The 19,998-nt window shown below is 37.5% G+C and overlaps 1 protein-coding gene across 1 annotated transcript in view; it reads left to right on the top strand.

Moving 5' to 3' along the window:
* The window catches only part of TINAG (tubulointerstitial nephritis antigen), a 46,056-nt gene extending 27,813 nt beyond the window's left edge, over window positions 1-18,243 (top strand). Inside the window, exons 9-11 of the mRNA XM_009567778.2 lie at window positions 844-949; window positions 14,034-14,079; window positions 15,161-18,243. Of these exons, the coding sequence (XP_009566073.2) occupies window positions 844-949; window positions 14,034-14,079; window positions 15,161-15,271 (263 nt within the window). The 3' untranslated portion in view covers window positions 15,272-18,243. The remainder of the gene's footprint in view (window positions 1-843; window positions 950-14,033; window positions 14,080-15,160) is intronic.
* The last annotated feature ends 1,755 nt before the right edge of the window (window positions 18,244-19,998 follow it).

A 19,998-nucleotide genomic window follows, 5' to 3' on the forward strand; every position in this document is an offset into this window, starting at 1 on the left:
TACTCATCTTGATTTCAAAGAACAATGTGATTTAGAAATGAAACTACCTTCTCCTGTCTCAGCTGGATGATAGAAGAGATCCCATAACCTTAAACCTTCTGTGAGAGAAGTGAATTTTGCAGTCCTTGTACTCGCCCTCTTTTCTTTGCCTCTCATTGGCCAAGGCATCAAAACAAGATCCAGGGAAGCTTCTGTACTAATTTTTTGAATGACTCATCCTCTTCGCTTTTCCTCTGCCACCCTCACCTGGTCCAAGGTCCTTTCAGTTTTACAGTTTTTTTCCCCAGTTTTACCTGAAAGTCAGGATGAAAGTATACAGAAAAAATCTATTTTTCTGTAAGGAGATTCCAGTGTACTAAACGAATTCTATAAGCCTTTCATAAAAAGGCAGACAGATCACTCCATTGTATTTCATAGGATTTAAATCATCTGTTAAATTGTTTTCTTGAATATGCAGATGCTCGTCAGAACACAGGGTTTCATACATGAACTTTGAGTAGATTTGTTTTATTGAATTGGATTTAACTGGAGTTGAGAAAACATATATAAGTCTACATGAGGCATTATTTCTTCTCACTGTACTGGAAGAAGTCTATGATAGGGAGTTTCCATGACGGGGAAACCCAATTAACTTGACGAGAGACCTTAGAGAGAACTCTGCTGGAGTATTTCTCTTGGTTCACTCGCAGCAGGGAACTCCTGAGCAATTAGTGAATTTAGTGTAATGGCAAAGAACATTTATGCAGTCCAACACACAACAAAAAATCTCCCCGAGGAATGCAAGGAGTAAATAAAAATACAAGCAATATTTACTGACTGCTGATTTTCGCTATTGTATTTTAGCTATAATGAAAGTGTATGAAGACTTCTTCCTTTACAAAGAGGGGATCTATAGATGTTCCCAGAAAGCAGGATCTAAATGGAAAACTCATTCAGTCAAACTCCTTGGGTGAGTAAAATGTATTCTTTTACCCTTTTCGTCTTTCAGTCATGAAGGTAGTAAAATGTTAATGCCCAGTTTGGGAATCCAAAGATTTTACTCTCAGAGGTGGACAACTTTTAGCTCCCAACATGAGATTGTTGTTTAATTTTCATATGTCTGAGAACACGAGACCACTGGAAAGAAATATAGAACAACTGTCTTTTAGTTCACTCAAAAACTAAAAATGCACTGGTTTATAGAGTAAAATGTTTTGCTGTGTATTCACAAATATTCCATATACACATCAAGTATACAATTTCATCCAAACATGGCACCAAGCAGAAAGCAAAAAGAAAACATGAAAATTGTGAGTGCACAACAAGCACAGCTTACTGACATAGCAGTCCAGGATCTTTACACCCCAAACAGAAATCAGCTGCTGCTGAGATAGTGCTGATTTTATTTTGATGGCATAAGAAATACATACCCAGGACTGAAACTGCTGTAGAAGAGTGTGTATAGCACGCTAGTGGATTTCCCTTAAATGTATAACAGTGCCACTATTTTAAAATGACAGGTATATAATAATGCATACACTTCAATTATAGAACACACCATGGGGCTTTATTCTTTGACATGGAGGGTGTATGCAAGAATGAATTAATAAATTCACTGAGTGAGTATTTATCCAGAGAAATGACTGGAAAGTCTCAAACAAATATTTTATGGGTCATCTATAATATAAAATGAATAATGATTCAGGCCTCTGCTAGGAGGGTTACTGAGAGCATCTTCAACATGTGATTCAGGAAACTAAATATACAAAATAAAGTGCATTCTGTGTTTATGAACTTAGAGAAGATAATCTTGTGAAGGACATGGAAATGCCCATAGCTGAGGAAACTGCTAGCTATGAATTAAAAGAAGGTGCCTGATAGTGACACAGCAGCAAAAGGGAGCAGCAGCCTTATGCAAGATCATCCTTAATGCTATACCATTGCAAAAAGTATTGACTCAGACTAGTAGAGGAAAAGCTCCCAAAGTATGATTTTAGAGCGTATTGTGAAGCAATGAATCTCACTTTGTCAGCTGCACTCTGTTATTTTAGAAACCCAACTACTGAAAAATGACGGGAGAAACTGTCATCTTTATCTCATGATTTCTTACTAATAAAGGCAGACTGAATTCATATCAAAGATAAAGTTGGTAGAATGTTTCTCAAATTTCTACATTTAAGCTAGAGTCACTGAAAAAATTGTCAAGTTTATTCTATAGCAGATTTTCTGTAAAATTGGTGCATCTTTTTAATTAATCTTCTTTTCCTTCTACTTCCCTGGTTTTCTTAGTTCCATCTACAAAAAGACAACAGAAAAGAAACGTAGTGTCCACAGGGAATGATGACATGAGGCGAGCTTGTTGATGGTGTAAAGATGCCAAATTCTGTTCAGCATAGGGAAAGTAGATTGACTTAAATAGTTCTAGTAGAAAAATATCTCTTTTCCAAGTTAGACACCATGAAGTATCCGTCATTAATATTAGCACCCTATTCAAACAAATCTCAGTCTCTTTCACTGCATCACTTCCATATCAGTGCCAAGCTATGGTATCGGATCCATACCTTCACTCAAAAAGCTGTATCTGCTGATCTCCTGACACTGAAAAATTCAGAAGGGCCCCAAAAGCCCAAGTCTTTTGCCACAATGGAATCCATGGACTCTAAGGTTTGGAGGGGACTAGGATGATTTTATTAAAAGACTTGGATATCTTTTCGTGAACAAGATAGGTTTTCAGGTGTTTGGAAGGTACTTAGAGCAACAAAGGACTTCCATAAGAGGCCACTGAAAGATGTACATTGACTGGAAACACATTCCACCACTATTTTTATCAATGATTCACTGGAAGTTTTAAATTCAATAGAGCAGCATATTAAATATCATTGATACATCTATGTCCTTAAATAAACATTGTTTGAAGGTTTCTTAACACACGAAGACTTGCTAAGGAAGATAAAATTGACACATAAGGAGAAAACTGGTGTTTTAGTGTTGAGAGGATAGCCAGACAAAGCAAGAGCACTCTAAAATTCAATGCACAGTTAAATGACTCACCCATGCAAAGTCCAAAGGCTTAAAATAGATGTCACTGACTACTGTCAATGACATCTCAGATTTTGGCTTTGATGACACTTTTTCCCTTCATTTTCCTCTCCACTTGTCCTTGCTTGAGCCTACACTCAAAATAACAACAAACAAGCAACATCTTAAACCACCAAAAGTTATGACCCAAATTGTTTTCTTCCTGACTAAAGAAACCTTGGGTTGAGTCCCCTTTTTCTTTCATGGGGGAAAAAAAATTACTTTATTATTGTGGGAAAACCAGCATCAGATATTATAGTTTAAAAAATAAACAGCAACACCCCAAAGTATTTTACAGCAAAGAGAAATGCATTAGAGGATCATGGGGGAAAAGATACATAGTGTCAGGCAATTCATGCGCTTAAATCCATGAGCCTGTCTCCCGTATAATTTATTACAGTAGATTTGTGGGAATGACTTAACAATTGACTCATTTATAATTTGACTCATCTCTCATGCTGAAAAGTCCAGGCAAAAGCATAGTTTCAAATTCCAGGAACCATTTTCTAAGAAGATCTTTCTCGTAGAGAATACTAGTTAACAATCCTAACTTTCTCTTATTAATAAAATATTAAGAACTTTGTCTAACTGAGTAGATGAAAATTCTGCTTTTTGAAAAGTACTGATTTTATGCTACAGCACTAAGAATAAGACCTAAGCTACAATAGTCATGCTGGTTTTGTCTAGTAAAATTTAGTTATAAAACGTAGTTATAAGACCAAGTGCAGGGAATAAAGTAAGATGAAATTTTTAGACTGCATGTATTTCTCTCCTGCTCTCTTTTTATCAGGAGAAGGAGGTACTCTGAGCCTTTTACAGAAGCAGAACTTTGGTATTGAAATAGACCAGGTCAAGATGAGAGGCATTAAGAAATCTTTATGTCCTATTGCTGTGTATTTAGAGTCTATGGGAAGACAGTATTTTAATCCAAGAGATTTAATTGTTCGTTTGGCCAGTGTGGTGACAGCAAATTAGCAATGGCTACATGGTAAATGTAGTATTAGAGAGACAAAGGAGTCAAATTTGTTAGCACTGATTGTGGTCAGCACTCAGGTGGGACAAATTCACTTCAGGAATCATCTCTCTCTCTTGACAGCAGTGGTTCTTTTCCTAATCCAAATGTCTCAGTTCCCTAAAGTTGAATTGGATGAATCTGGACTTCTCTGGGTCCTGTTTGATCATCAGCATTTTTTTTTCAGAGATGGAAAAGGTGAGAAATATCTCATTAAATGTATGACTGGGTTCATGTGCTCTGGCAGCCAAGAGGGCAAACCACATCCTGCAATGCATCAAACTCAGTTTAACCAGCAGGCCAAAAGACATGATTAACTTGCTCAGCTTTTCTTTGCTGTATTTGCTGGTAACAGCATTCTACCTACAATGCTAGAACCTAGTTTCTGTTCTCCTCGGTTTTGAAGCCATTGTTGATAACCGCTTTTGTTATGTCAGGTTTTATTTTATGTTGCAGTTTTATTCAATGACACGTAATTATGGAATACTACATTTATTTTTTCTGAAACTTTGGTTTATATTTCCACCCAAGTCTTGTGTGGTCCATCTGTATTGTAGCAATATAGTTTCTTGAACAAGAAACAAGGAAAATGTTCATAGAAAATGAATTTTCATTCTGTGGAAGAATACTGAAACAGTCTCCATATTCCAGTTTTTAAGTGTTGTGCATTGTTCTGCATTCAGGACCTACTCCTACAGAATTAATATTAAGGGAAAGTTGTTACTGGAAAGGACAGATATGGTGCCTGTACTATGTAAAACTAGACACAAAATTATGAAATCCTTTTTTAGAAGCACACAAATACTTGTTCTTTTATCTGGAAAAGCACCAGAATTCTCTTTACAGAGCCAGTTGGAGCCGGTTTCCCTTGAGTAAATGGAAATACCTCACTTACTTTTTCTCCTGAAGGGAACCACATGGAGTTCGGCGAAATTACTTCTTTTTATTCAAGGTTATTTTTGATTGAAGATCATGATGGTTTCCTTTGGAAAATTAAGTGATGTATTTCTTACAGAATATTTCTGTTATACAGAGGAAAACTCCCCCTTTAAAGTGATTTTATTTGTAATTGATAATGTTTCCTTAAAATCTCTTCTTTTTCTTCTAATAATAATGGAAATTTTGAGTGCTAAGGTTTAAAGCTTTTCCTAAAAATACCAAAGGTGGGGGCATTAGTGGTCTAAAGCTTTGTAAAAATAACTCTAATAGATTCCCTGTCTCTGTGAGTAATGAGGTCCAGCATCTGTTTGCTTTCGAAATGTCATTCATTTGGAGTAGATATCAAGCTGGAATTATCACAAAAGCAAGAGACAAAAAAGTGCTATCACATTATTTTGGTTATCTATCACATTATTTTGGTTATCTTCCAGAAACATAATATTGTTCCCTAATGGATGTTGTCCAAGAACCTGTCAACTCACTTTTAAAAGTCTCTGTCTTTTCCTCTTGCAAACTAATTCCACTAGGAGTTAAATTACTTCATCGTTGGGATATTTTTTCTTGATTTTTTTCCCCTGGACTTCTTCCTCCTGTTCTCTCTATAGAATAATACAGGACATTTAATCTTCTCTTTCTGCTGGGCATTTGAGCCCTACAAACATCGAGGTGGTTAATGTCTATATATTTTCATCTATTCATTTCTCAATTTGTCACACAAATGCCTGTTATTGTTGCTTTATGTATTCCTAGCAGTTACTGGATTTAGTGTAGCATACACTACATAATTCTTTGCTCAAAACATGCATGATCTTGCCTACTTTTAAACCCAGCTTCTTAGGTTTTCTTTCTGATGTTGTTAACAAACCTAAAGCATACTCCGTGTCTAATTTTCTTCTCATTATCACATCTATAAACTTCCAAGGCCTTGGCTTCCCTGGAGACACTAGAAATCTCTGATTATCTTCAATAAGGTCAAAATGTTATTAGTTAGGAACATGAAGTTTGGATAGGTCTACTTTAGGAAACAATTGGTAATGACTATGTTGGCTACATGAACTGCAGGGTCTCCGGAGCAAGAATTGTCAGAGAAAGAAAAAGAACTCTAGGAGGATATTTAAGAAAAAAGAACTCTAGGAGGAGAAGGACCTGGGGGTGTTGGTTGACAGCCGACTGAACATGAGCCAGCAGTGGGCCCAGGTGGCCAAGAAGGCCAATGGCATCTTGGCTTGGATCAGAAACAGTGTGACCAGCAGGTCCAGGGACGTGATTCTCCCTCTGTGCTCGGCACTGGTGAGACCGCACCTTGAGTACTGTGTTCAGTTGTGGACCCCTCACCACGAGAAGGACGTTGAGGCTCTGGAGAGTGTCCAGAGAAGAGCAACGAAGCTGGTGAGGGGGCTGGAGAACAAGTCTTACGAGGAGTGGCTGAGAGAGCTGGGGTTGTTTAGCCTGGAGGAGGCTGAGGGGAGACCTTATTGCTCTCTACAACTACCTGAAAGGAGGTTGTGGAGAGGAGGGAGCTGGGCTCTTCTCCCAAGTGACAGGGGACAGGACAGGGGGAATGGCCTGAAGCTCCGCCAGGGGAGGTTCAGGCTGGACATCAGAAAAAAATTTTCACGGAAAAGGTCATCGGGCACTGGCAGAGGCTGCCCAGGGAGGGGGTGGAGTCACCTTCCTTGGAGGTGTATAAGGAACAGGTGGATAAAGTGCTTAGGGACATGGTTTAAGGGAGTGTTAGGAATGGTTGGACTCAATGATCCAGTGGTTCCTTTCCAACCTGGTGATTCTATGATTCTATGATAATACTGACCATATTAAAGAAATTATATCAGCTAACAACTCTGAAAGTGTCGTAGTATTTTATGGAGTAGTAACAATCATTTATTAAATCCCATTTATTTTAACTTATAGGCAAAATACTAATACTTCTCAAATTCATGAAGGTACTTCTATTTTTTTTGTTGTTGTTCAAAGTTTACTTTCTGAAAGCAGATAATGGCAACAGGATTTGCTCTTCTACTAAATAATTTTCACTTACGATGCCCAAAACAAAGGGGATCTTTTCCATGATTAACACTTCAAGGCACAGCTGTTTTACAGGAAAAATTGACTAAAGTATCATTTTCCCTTCCAATCTGTTGGTCCCTAAACCAGGTATTGCTCCAAGCCATGAGAGAACGTAACATGCATCCCAGATTAGTTTAACAACCTTTTTAGAGCAATACATTCCTGATTTAATTTTGTTCAACGAAATTGTGTCATCCGTCATTTTGGGCTATATTGTGAAAAAATGATACACATCAAAACTGTAATTTCCATGTTGGTTATTATGATAATTTTACCCATTTTTCTTAATTATTTGATTTTGTCTCTGATGATTTATGATGGGTAGCATCTGAATCCTTCAGTCTGTAATGTCTTAATTCTCATAATTTTTTCTGAAATCATGTGTTACTGTCATATCGTTTTGGAAGCTGATACATTCTGTTTCTCCAACAAATGGATAAAGATGTTTACTTTAAAGTTAAATATCTTTTGATTTTTTTTTAATTCTAGGGCGAAATATGACTTTAGAGTTTAAAAAAGATAATTTTTCACAGGATTGAAAATTATTTTTCATTATCTGTAGATTTGTTTGTAATGTCCTGTAAAATACTGTTACACTTCCCTTTTTTTTTTTTTTGGTAAATTTGGTAATTTATAGTAAATTACAATTCCATATTTAATTTTTCATGTTTACATACATTCAGTTATCTAAATTTACAACCCAACAGTCTTCTGTAGGCAATATATTTTTCATAATTGTTTTTCTTTTTCTGTTCTATTGAATAGTATTAAATACATGCAAAGATTTCAAATTATTATTACTTTTATTTAGATTATCTTTGCACATTAACAGTTTTGGACAAATGTTGTCTGCTGATTCCTATGCTAACATTTTATTCACTGTGTATTTCCTAAAGATTTCCAGGCTTCTCCTTTGCTCATCTCATGCTTCATTAGACAATTAATTATGTCAGGATTTAATTTGAGAGTCAGGTAAGTGTGATGTGCTAGGTATCCAAACTCTCATCACAGAGATAGTAATTGAGTCAACAAAGTCAATGGAGGCTGGAGAGCAGCTCAGCTACAACAACTTCTCATAGATCCACTTGTTGCCCACACTGAAATATTTGGTGCTACCAGAAGTGGGAAAAGCTTTCCACCTTGTTGTGTCCCCAAAAGGATGTGGATCATAGAATCATTGAATCATTGAATCATAGAATCACAGGTTGGAAAAGATATCTTAGATCATCGAGTCCAACCATTCCTATCTGCCACTAAACCATGTCCCTGAGCACCTCATCTACCTTTCTTCTGAATCCCTCCAGGGATGGTGACTCCACCACCTCCCTGGGCAGCCTCTGCCACTGCCCGATGATCTTTTCTGTGAATTTTTTTTTCCTGATGTCCGGTCTGAGTATCCTCTGGTGCAGCTTGAAGCCATTCCCCCTTGTCCTGTCCCCTGTCACTTGGGAGAAGAGGCCAGATGTCTCAAAGGTCCTCTGTCATGTCTGCCAGAAACATGTGGATGTCCCAGGCACCATAAGGCATGTCAAATAGCCCTAGTCACCTGCTGTTAGGCAAATGAATGGATCCAAACATACTCCTTTCTCTACTGTGGGACACACACATTTAGACATCTTAATCTTGAACTAAATCCCAGTGTTTTACTGTCATTAGAAAGACAGATTCTAATTCCAGTTCTGACATCAACATTTACATTAAGGATAATTATACCAATGTACTCCTTAAATCTCAGAAGAAACCAGTAATAAAGTTGAACACTGTATTAAACACATTTTTTAAAGTGTTGTAATGGAGCAATTACATTAAGTATTCTACTTTTCCATGGTATTCCCAAAAGAAAATTTGCATTGATTAATATGATCCTTGTACTGCTGGTACCTTCTGTAATCTGTGCAGGTCTTTCACTTTTCTGGGGCAGACATGAGTGGTGAATGTTTCACTTTTAAATTCCAATGGCTTATTTCACTCCTTCAGGATTATATTTCTAGGGATATTTGGGGTTATTTTAATTTTGGTTTTGAAGATTTTGAGAGACTAATAAACACTTTCTCTAAGTTGCTTCTCTACAAGAAAATGATCTGGAATGTTATCACGGACCACTATTGTTATCAATGATACACCAGGTTACTTTTTAATCCCATAAAGTCTCCCATGAGGGCTCCTTTTTAATTTATTAATGAATACATTTTTACAGCTAATCTCTATTTTTAAATAGGAAATAACTAAAGTCAAATCTCAAAGATTGCCCAGATTCAGGAAAAGATAATTGTATAGAGTCCAGTCCGTGTAGGAAAACGTACAGGGCAGGAATTCCATGGAAAAAAGATGGTTTTCTGAACTGTTGAAATAGGATGCCATGAAGTTTCCATTCAGCTTAGTGGATGGTTAAGAGTTTTAGAAGGTTAACATTTCCCCTGGATTTCCTTTCAGATTGCTATCATCTGATGATTTTAGAAAATTATTCTCAGTCATTCTTTGTGCATACTTCAAGGATTAGTGCTTACAACAGCAAGTAAAACACCAGTTAAATTAATTAATATTATTGACTTATAGTATATATATTTTTTATTACTCAGAAAATTCACCCTCAGATGCTTGGTTTGGCACCAGAAAGGTTAGATTTTTTTTTCTCTGAGGAATCTAAACTTAAATCAAGCTTCAAGTGAAAGCTGTGCTTAGATGCCATAATGTGTTTGATACGTGCAATTAAGGGATGCGATGCAGAATGAATTTATTCCATCAGTAAGGCTGCAATTGTGAAAACTACTGAAGTACAACTTTGTAGGCAGGAAAAGGGAAAAAGTGAAATTACAAAGATCAAATGCAATACTTATATTGAGAAATCTAGTTTAGAAAATACATCCTCCTTTCCTAAAGATACAAGTGTAGAAACATGTTCCACGTAGGAGTATTTTGAAAGAATTGCTTCTTCTTTAAAAGGTATATTAATATGAATGAGCCAAGAAATCCCCAGAAATGCTCTTGATGGAGCTGGCATTGACTCCCAGAGGCAAGATGTCAAATCAAACTGGCATGTGGCCACAAACACTGCATCATTAAACAATATATAGGGAGCATGGTTCAGAAAACAGCAGCTGTTTCCATCACAGCTGAGTGTTTTTTCAGACTGAGAGAGACACCCATTAGCCTGGGAGAAACAAGAATTGGTGAATCACAGCTAGTCTTTGGAACAAACCTGAACAAACACTGCTGAGTTTTAGGAAACACGACTGGGACCTCATGCATTAATTGCTGTCAATAAAAGCCAACATCTATGGAGAAGACACTCTGTTCCACCTTTCATGCGAAGTTCTGGTCCTGGTTCTTGCACTAACCCCAAGACTTGTTTCAATCAGTAAACGCTAACTTAATCTTTTTATCTGCACTTTGTGCTGCATCCATTAAAAACAACTGGCAAAACCACTTGCCCCATCACGATCTATTAGGACACTTAGTTGTTTAACTGTTACACAAAATCTATGCATTGAATACAGAAGTTAATAATTCATAGAACTGTAGTCTAACTGAGGCTGGAAGTTGTTTGGTCCAACTCTGTGTGCTCTAAATTGGCAGGGCAAGGTTGGGTCAAGTTTCTTAGATCATTAAATACATTAGATTTTTAGATCAGAAGAGATCTCTGAAGGTCATCTTGTTCAGTCCTCCAGCGTGGAGCAGAGCCAGCTTCATAATTAAGATTCATTAATTTCATGAGGTTCAACAAGGCCAAGTGCCAGGTCCTACACCTGAGTTGGGGAAATCCAAAGTTTCAATACAGGATGGGGGATGATGGGGTTGAGAGCAGCCCTGTGGAGAAGGACTTGAAGGTGATGATTAATAAGGAGCTCAGCATGAGCTGGCAATGTGCATTCACAGAACAGAAGGTCAATCCTATCCTGGGCTGCATCAAAAGAAGTGTGGCCAGCAGGACAAGGGAGGGGAATCTCCCCCTCTACCCCGCTCTTGTGAGACCTCACCTGGGGTATTGTGTCCAGTTCTGGAATCCTCATAGGATCATAGAATAGTTTGGGCTGGAAGGGACCTTAAAGATCATCTAGTTCCAAACCCCTACCAGAGGGGTTAGGACACCTCCCACTAGATCAGGCTGCCCAAGGCCACATTCAACCTGGCCTTGAACACCTCCAGGGATATATACACATACATATATAGCAACCTTCAGTACCTGAAGGGAGTCTACAAGAAAGCTGGGGAGGGAGTGCTTATGAAGGCTCATAGTGACAGGACAAGGGTCAATGGGTATAAACAGGAGAGGGGCAGATTTGTGCTTGATATAAGGAAGAATTTCTTCACCATGAGAGTGATGAGGCACTGGAACAGGTGGATGCTCCATCCCTGGTGGTGTTCAAGGTTGGGTTGGATGGGGCCTTGAGCAGGGGGGTGGAATTAGATGATCTTTAAGGTCCCTTCCAATCCAAAACATTCTATGATTCATGTGGCTTCTCAGCTTGAGTTTTGGATATTTCTGAGAATGGATATTCCACAATATCTCACTTCAGCAGTGCCCAACCACTCTTGTAAAATACTTTTATTTTACTTATGTCCAATTGCAGTTTCCCTCACTGAAAACTGGGACTGTCGTTATCTGTGCATCATCTGTGAATTTATTGGGAGAGTCTACCGTATCTTCTCTATATCCCTCCCTTTGTAAAGCAGAAGACAATAAATAGATCTGTCCTGAGTCACATTTCCTGAGGGCTCAACGAAGCCAGATCTCTCAACCTCTTCTTGCACAACATGTGGTCCAGATCCCAAGCATCTCAGTGGACTCCTGATGGTCTTGTTCCAGACTGTTAATGTCTTTCCTGTATAGGAAAACCCAAAACTGGTCACAGTGCTGTGGAAGCAGACTGGCAGGTTCTGAGTAAAGGAGATTAGTCACCCTTCTTTACCTCCTGGGTGCACTCTTGTACACTTAAATGTGTTTTAATTTAGAGCGTTTGGATGAATGCCCATGGGCATGAATTAGTGAGTAAGCAGCTCTCTTTCCAAACTGTAAGATAAAATTCATATGTCAAGTACCTCTGTTGTAATGGAACAAACCCTGGGAAATTAAATATATGGATATGTTATAATCAAGGATAAAAAAAAGGTCCTTCTCCACTTTGGTTTCTAAGTTTTCTTCCATTTACAAACATTTCATAAAATCAATAAATTCCTATCAGGTATGAAACTAGAATTTGACTTTTTATTTTTTAGAAAATAACAAAAATTGGAAAAGTATTTAATGGCAGAAATGCGAGTCTACAGGAACTGATCATGATGCTGCTGAAATGAGTTGGAGATATAATGTGAAGCAATGAACGCAAGACTATGTGAATATAAATTCAAGGCAATTTTCTTCTGTCTTTAAGACTGATATAAATATTGGACTTTCACACTGCAGCTGATGTAATTATTTTTAGTAAAATAGTCAAAGAAGTAATTTGAATCTGATATGAAATCAGATAACTTATATCTTTGTTTTAAATTCATGATTGTGACAGACTGTATCTGAAATACACTTAGCAAGGAAATGGTGAAGATTTTTAATAATTCCTGAACTGTTGCATAGTAGTGAAAAGAAGAATCATCATGAGGCTTTAAAAAATATATATATATGTTCAGTGGTCATTATTACCAACATCATTGTTATAATTCATTGCATTTTATGATCAGCAGCTACAATTTATGCTTGTAACTGTAATCCAGATTTCACCTCTCTGCTAGTCACCAATTTATTGTGCTCTTCTTTTTCCTTCAGTTGGAAGTGCAGATATCTCATATACATTAGGGTTAACTATTAACTAAGGAGAGATGATGCCACTGTGGCTGTTCAAATTTTTTTACAAAGGTGACACCAAAATCCTAATTTTTCCATTCACAGTGTGAGCTTCCTTATATTTTTGCTGTTTGCCTTTCAAAGTGAACTGAGCATTGCAAATACCACTCAAACTTATGACTGGTGGGATACACATGAATAAACTTCATGTCAGTGGCATTCCATATATTCTAGGATTAAATTTATACTGTGGAAAAAAAACCTGTAAAAGCTCAAGTGTTCAGTTTTCTGCTTATTTATGCCCTTTTACAGGAATCCGAGTACCATGACCTGTGAATAGTAACTAGACAAGCCTTCATTGTATAAATGCAAACCATGGCAGAGGTCTTTAAGCAATCATTAGACCTTTCATATGGTCTTATCTACCTAAGCTGTGCAGGAAGCTTTTACTTTATTGAACTACATCCAGATGATGGCATCCGGATGATTGCAGGACTGAACAACTCAGAGGGCTGTGCAGTTCAGCTACTACAACACAGTTATGAAAATTGTATTATCGGGCAAATGAGGACAGTCTCTTGTGTGGTTTCATGGACATTGCCACACATTTAGCATGTCCTCAAAGATGTCAAAGAAACATCAGGCTTACAGGTCATCTTCCACACTGTGCAGAAAAACAGATTAAGTTGTCAACAATTTAATTTGAGCTAAGAAAATCTGGGAACATTTTCAGTCCCATCTTACCAGCTATTTTTGTAAAGGTGTTGGACGAGACCTTTAACAAAAATGTTTTTAGGGATTTTCAGCTGAATTGAATAAAAGTGTTTGCATTCATTTCAGTACTCCTACACAGTTCAGCTGAGCTGACAAACTATCCAGAGGAGAGATTCTGTCAATGAAAACACTTTTTTTCCAATGAAAAACTAAAATTACACTTGTGTTAAGTATTTGTAGTCCCAGATGGCAAGTTGGATCTTGGTTACCAGGATACTTATCTTCATTTTTATCATTAGCAGAGTTTGGTATTTAAACATGGAGACATCTATCAGTTGTGCTTGGTTCTTGTACTGGTATTAGGACAAATAAATAAGACAAGTTTTCTTTTCTGGTTGCTTGCATAAAGCTTCCAACTGTGAACATATGCATCAAAGGTCTCACTAGTACCATCTCTTGTAACAGGTGGGGAGCGTTACCTGACAAAAATGGACAGAAACAGAAGTTCTGGGTAAGTAAATCCTTAGTAATGCATTTTGAGGACAAAGAAAAATCTTTACAAGACAGATTATCTAAAACCAGCTTTTTTCCTTTCATTCACTTTCTCTGCATCTATTCTTTCCCTTCACCTTAAAGCTTCCTGCATAATTATATCACCTTTCTGGTAACTTTTATCATGCTCAGCCTTGAACTACAACATCATCTACTTCAATTTCAAAGCCTGTTTCATCCAATCTCCCACCTATATCTGTCCTTTTTCCTATGCAGTCTTTTCTGTCTCAAATCTTATCCAAATCCTCAAATGTTACTCAAATATCCCATGAAGACTCTGTTCTTTTTGTTGTCTGCAAATGAGACTCAATAAAAGTAGTCAATATTAATTGTTAAAACATTTGGAAAAGACAAGCTATCTATTTAAATAACGTTGTCAAATGCTATCCAGCCATGAGAAAAAAAAATAAACATTGGCTTTCAGCCATTTGAGGTAAGTCAGATTTTATTACTTTGAATATGATTAATAACTCATCTCATTATTCCTGTGTTCAGTAGAAGGTAATTGGAGTTTACATAGCTGATGGCAGGGCTTATGGTAGGTAGTTACACTGACACCCAGGGCAGAACTTCTACTGACTTCATTAGAAGATAAGTTGCTCAGTATGTCAACAACTACCTGAATGAAACTAATTCATTAAAAGGTACCTCTTTTTTTTTTTTTGTATCTTGGGTTTCTCTTTAACAGATTATTTGTAACGGGAATTTTGACAATTGTTGTTTCAATGACTACTTCGTCTAGCCAGTAGTTGAATTATCTAATGATTTCTGCTTCAGTTTATGAAACTGCCATGTAGACATAGTATTTCATTTTTATTAAGCCCAGTTTTGGAACTGAAATTTTGATAAAACCAAAACTGAACAAATGATTAAAAATCCGAAAAAGGTGTGTACTAATTCTCAGTACACCAGATCTGAGAAGCTCTGTTTCTTAAAAAGGAAAGTAATACAAAAGATTTGTTTTGCATTTTACATTTTGCATTTTTTAATAATACTGTAAAATTAAAATTGATAATCTTTTCCTGTTTGTTTTCCTTTAGATTGCTGCAAATTCTTGGGGAAAATCCTGGGGAGAAAATGGTTATTTTAGAATTCTACGTGGTCAAAATGAGTGTGATATTGAGAAGCTGATTTTAACTACTTTGGGATAGCTATAGCCGTCTACTCTATCTGTCTTGTACCACATGCTGCTTTATGTATCTACTCTTTCCATTATCACATATTGAGTCTTTATAGAGAAAAGTATAGAGTTTCTCTTTATAGAGAAAAAAAATGCCTTCTATGTAAGTTATTTTTATTTTTATTACTACTCATTAAGGCTTCCTGACTGGAACACACCGCAGGCATCACAACACACTCTGATGTAACTTGGTACAAACATTCCTTTGTATTGAAAGACAAGTTGTGTCGAGGACTACTGAAAAACTCGGTGTCTCAAAGAGCAGGAAGCTCCCTCCTCTTTTATTTACGTCTCACCGCTATCTTGTTATATTATTAATGGTTGATTCAACGGTGCCTGAAATAAACAGTTACATTGTTGGCACTAATTGGCTCAGACAGCTCAAGGTCTTACTGGGTAAAAATTTCCAAAGAAATGTAAGCAGAGTTCTGATCCTGCTACAGAATAATTATTTCCTATCGTAGCTTAGATAAGTTGCATCTATGTATTACTATCTGTTCCTAGAAATTAATTTTTTCCTGGCAGGTCCTACAAAGTCAATGCATTTAGAATCATACAAAAAATTACTTGCATTGAAATGGTATATTCTGGTTCCCACAGTCACAATTAAAAATTCAAATTTTTAATAGTTTAATTAAATGAAAATAATGAAAGAAATATATTTTCTCCTCAGTTAAGTCTAGATGAGGCTAATTCCTGAACTTCTTGCCTTCCCTTCATTGTTTAACCTGGGAACAGGCACCCGCCACCATTCCCAAAAGCCTATTTTCAATGGATAAAGATGGAAAAGACATTCTGTTATTTGTGTCTGCTGACGTATCCACAGCTCAGGACCAGTCCCTGTGTTGGCTAGCAGGATCATTAGTGCAGACAGGAAACTCAGAAACCCTTTGACTCCTAATGCTCTCATAGCTGCTTCTGTCTAAAGAAAAAACCTACTGGCACACAGCCCCTCCTATCAGGCAGAAACAGAAAATCAGAGAATCAGTTAGGTTAGAAAAGACCATTAAAGTTATCAAGTCGAATTGTAGGCCTAACACTGTGAAGTCCACCACTAAACCATGCCCCAAAGCAGCACTTCTACACATCTTTTATATACCTCCAGGGATGGCGACTCCACCACTTCCCCAGGCAGCCCGTTCCAGTGCCTGACAACCCTTCTGGCAAAGAATTTTTTCCTAATATCCCATCTAAACCTTCCCTGGTACAACTTGAGGCCATTTCCTCTAATTGTATCATTTGTCTCTTGGGAGAAAAGATCAACACCTTCCTGACTACAGCTTCCTTTCAGGTAGTTGTAGACAGTGATAAAGTCTCTCCTCAGCCTCCTTTTCTCCAGATTAAACAACGTCAGTTCCCTCAGACAGTCCTCGTAAGACTTCTCCAGACCCTTCACCAGCTTCTTTGGTCTTCTTTGGACATACTCAAACAGGTCAATGTCTTTCTTGCACTAAGGGGCCCCAAACTGAACACAGTGTTTGACGTGCATCCTCACCAGTGGCAGTACAAAGGGACAATCACGTTCCTAGTCCTGACAGCCAGAGCACATATCATATTATCATAGAATCATAGAAAGGTTTGGGTCAGAAGGAACTTTAAAGATCATCTAGTTCCAATTCCCGTCTCAGCAGGCTTGAGGACTTTATTGCTTACTTGTTAATTAAAATACAGGTATTGCAACTATCGAGATGAGAAGCAGTTTATTACTTTCTACCCCTTTTAGTTTCAGTTAATCTAAAGGCCAGATGCCAATAGGAATCATCAGTCATAGAATTATCTATGAAAGAAACAATCATGGCATGTTAAATTATCTGGAGAAAAAAGCTGCCATGAAATTCCAGTGAACAAAGAATTTCTGGTGATACTTTCAGTGTCCTTAAAAGACTATGCTTCATTCTTTCTAGGAAATTAAGAACTTGACTTCTAATGTTATGAGCAGAGGAGCAATAGCTTTTTTTTTCCCAATAATTTTTCATGGGGATGGTATATAACAGATGTCCTTGCCACTGAAATAATGTCTTAAACTAAACTAGAGTCACAATTCATATTGCATCATTACTGAAAGAACTATTATTAAAATGTTAGTATCATACTGCTGTACAACATCTTTTCTGTGGTCTCTAGTGTCATATAATAAACTGAATTTAGACACAAAAACCTTTGTCACTTGAAATTTACATCAAATTTTAACACAAGCAATTTTAGAAGATCTAAGTGTTCTGAGAGAAGTAACTTTTCTAGCTTTAGTGAGGTAAACCAGCACTTGAGAGAAAAATGTACTGAGACATCTACACAGCTACAATACAATCTTTTGGTATGTATTGATTCCATAAACTTCAAGATTTCAAGAGAGAAGAATTTAGCTCTGAAGTGAGCGAAACTGTGAAAAACATATCTAGCCAACTGGGTTATTTTTGGCTTCTTTTTTTATTTCAAGCTGGTTTGCACTGCTGTAGCTCTTATTTTTGGCAGTGGCTGTTGCTATTTTTGATTTTCTTGTGAGATCTTTCCAGGATCTGCTCTGTCATGTTAAGTTTCTTCAGTGGTGAGAAAAGTAATTTCTTAGATCTTGAGCATATAATCATCTTGCCTTGAATGAAACATCATATGCAAGTGAAGCAAATCCAACCATGTCAAAGCAATTTAACGGTTTACAAAGTGATACAGCTCTAAGTACCTTCTGGAGTGAACCGAGTGACGTATGTGTTCAGGACCCTCTCCATACTCTCTCAGTACCATAAAGTTGCTGTCCATGGAAATGCTGCAGTATTTGGAATTTAACAGGTATGCAAATGTGTCTGCACCTGGAAGCCAATTTGCTCTTTGAAGCCAACTTGACGCTGAGGCAGCTGTTCTGCTGCTGTCCAAAGCACAAGTAAAAGGTCTCCCAGTGCAGGTCTTCTCACTCACAGGGATCAGGTGACAAAGGGGCTTGGGAGCCACCAGTGTCTCTGCTTCATCCAGACTACCTGGAGACAGATTTTAAATGTCAGAAAGGCTTTGAGCTTTTCTAGTCCACTATTTGGTGGGAGTAAAAGGAAACTTCTTCATTAAGATGCCGCTTGTCTCATTCCTCTTCTTTTTTTCCCCCCACTACTAATTCTCAGGCATGTCTTCTACTTTGGATTAAAAGTGTCATGTAGCCTGGAGCATTTGCCTGTATGAATAGAAAGGAGCAACATGTGTCTCGGTTTAATTCATTGGAGAGCTCAGAATCCAGGAAGAGAAGGCAATGCAGGAATAACCTTTGTGGTTGTGACATAGTTTAACTTTCCTTTTCCATAAAACCAGGAAGGTAACATTTTAATGACAGGTAAAAAAAATAAATCCTTACTCAAATTACACATTAAAATATTTCTTGTTAACGATATGATATATGAAGTTTTAATTAGTTGTCAGTATAACTGAAATTTCAAAACCGGGTGGGTAATAACCAGAAGAACACACATCTCGTGACCTGGTAACTGATAGTATTCATAACTAATGGAAAAACTTCTGTCTAAATCCTTATATATTTAGAAACAGTTTCAGATAGAATTCAGAACAGAAATACCTATGAACTTTGGGAGAGTTTTAATCTCCCCAATATTAACTGAGCAGAACAGGCTTATTTTGCAGTTCATATTGATCATCGTTCAGGGCTTTCCCACATTCAAGTCCTGAATGTTACTGCCAATACGTAGTAGATCAACACTGCTGACACCTTTTGAGATGGCTTTAAGTGGAAATTAATTTTAAAATTAAAACTGCTATAGCAAGCCAATAAAGGAACCCAACTACTTTCATGTTCTTGTCACCCTTTTTTTTTTCTATCCTACTGTTGTAGGAATATCACTCATCTGCTCTGTTATAGCAAATTACACCCTGGAGACTGGATTTCTATGCCGTAGAAAGCATATAAAGTGAATCATTAGGTTTGCACAGAGGTTCCTGGCAAGCACCAAATTCCTGAAGGCTCTGCTTAGGGGTCTGAGCCATGTGCAGACATGTGAGTCACAGGGAGATGTCTCTATACCTTGCTCCAGATAGAGAATTTGGTGGGGCTGAGAGAGACAGAAAGCTCCTTTCTTACCTCACTGGCAATCACTGCACACAACAATCGGGTTTCTCCACCTCCGGAGTTTGCACATCATCATTAGCAAGTCTGAAAAACTGATGACACTTGCCAAAATAGGGATTTTCATTTCATGTTATTATTTTAGAAGCATGCATGATGAAAATGCTTTTACACAGCCACACAATAGCATAAAAGCACAGTATGTGCATACTCCTGTTAAAACTAATTGAGAAAAGAGAAGCATTTGAATACTTCGTCTAATGAGCACAACTGCTTGAGAACAAAAAGCTGAAGGCAGCCAGGTTGCAAATGAGGTTGGAGCAGAGGGAAAGGTTTTGCCAGCGCGTTATTTAGACACTTCAAATATGGGAGAAGTAAGGCATATTGGACATCCTCCAGAATACTGTCTTAAGAGAACTGAGAGGTCTTTGTGTCAGCGCTGTGTTGTTGCTACCCTGCCTTTAGCTAAGGGATATAACACATGGCTCGGATTTTACCTGCCTGCTGTTTACTGCCTGTACTTTTCCCTTAGATGAGGGAAGAAAAAGAAGTTTTTAGGGTGGTTGCTTTGTCCTGGTTGTCAGGATTGAACTCCCTTCAGGAGAGCTCCCCCTGGGTGTGCTAAGCTTAGGGAAGCTCCT

The sequence above is a fragment of the Cuculus canorus genome, chromosome 3 (assembly GCF_017976375.1).
Source record: "Cuculus canorus isolate bCucCan1 chromosome 3, bCucCan1.pri, whole genome shotgun sequence".
Taxonomy (NCBI): Eukaryota; Metazoa; Chordata; class Aves; order Cuculiformes; family Cuculidae; genus Cuculus; species Cuculus canorus.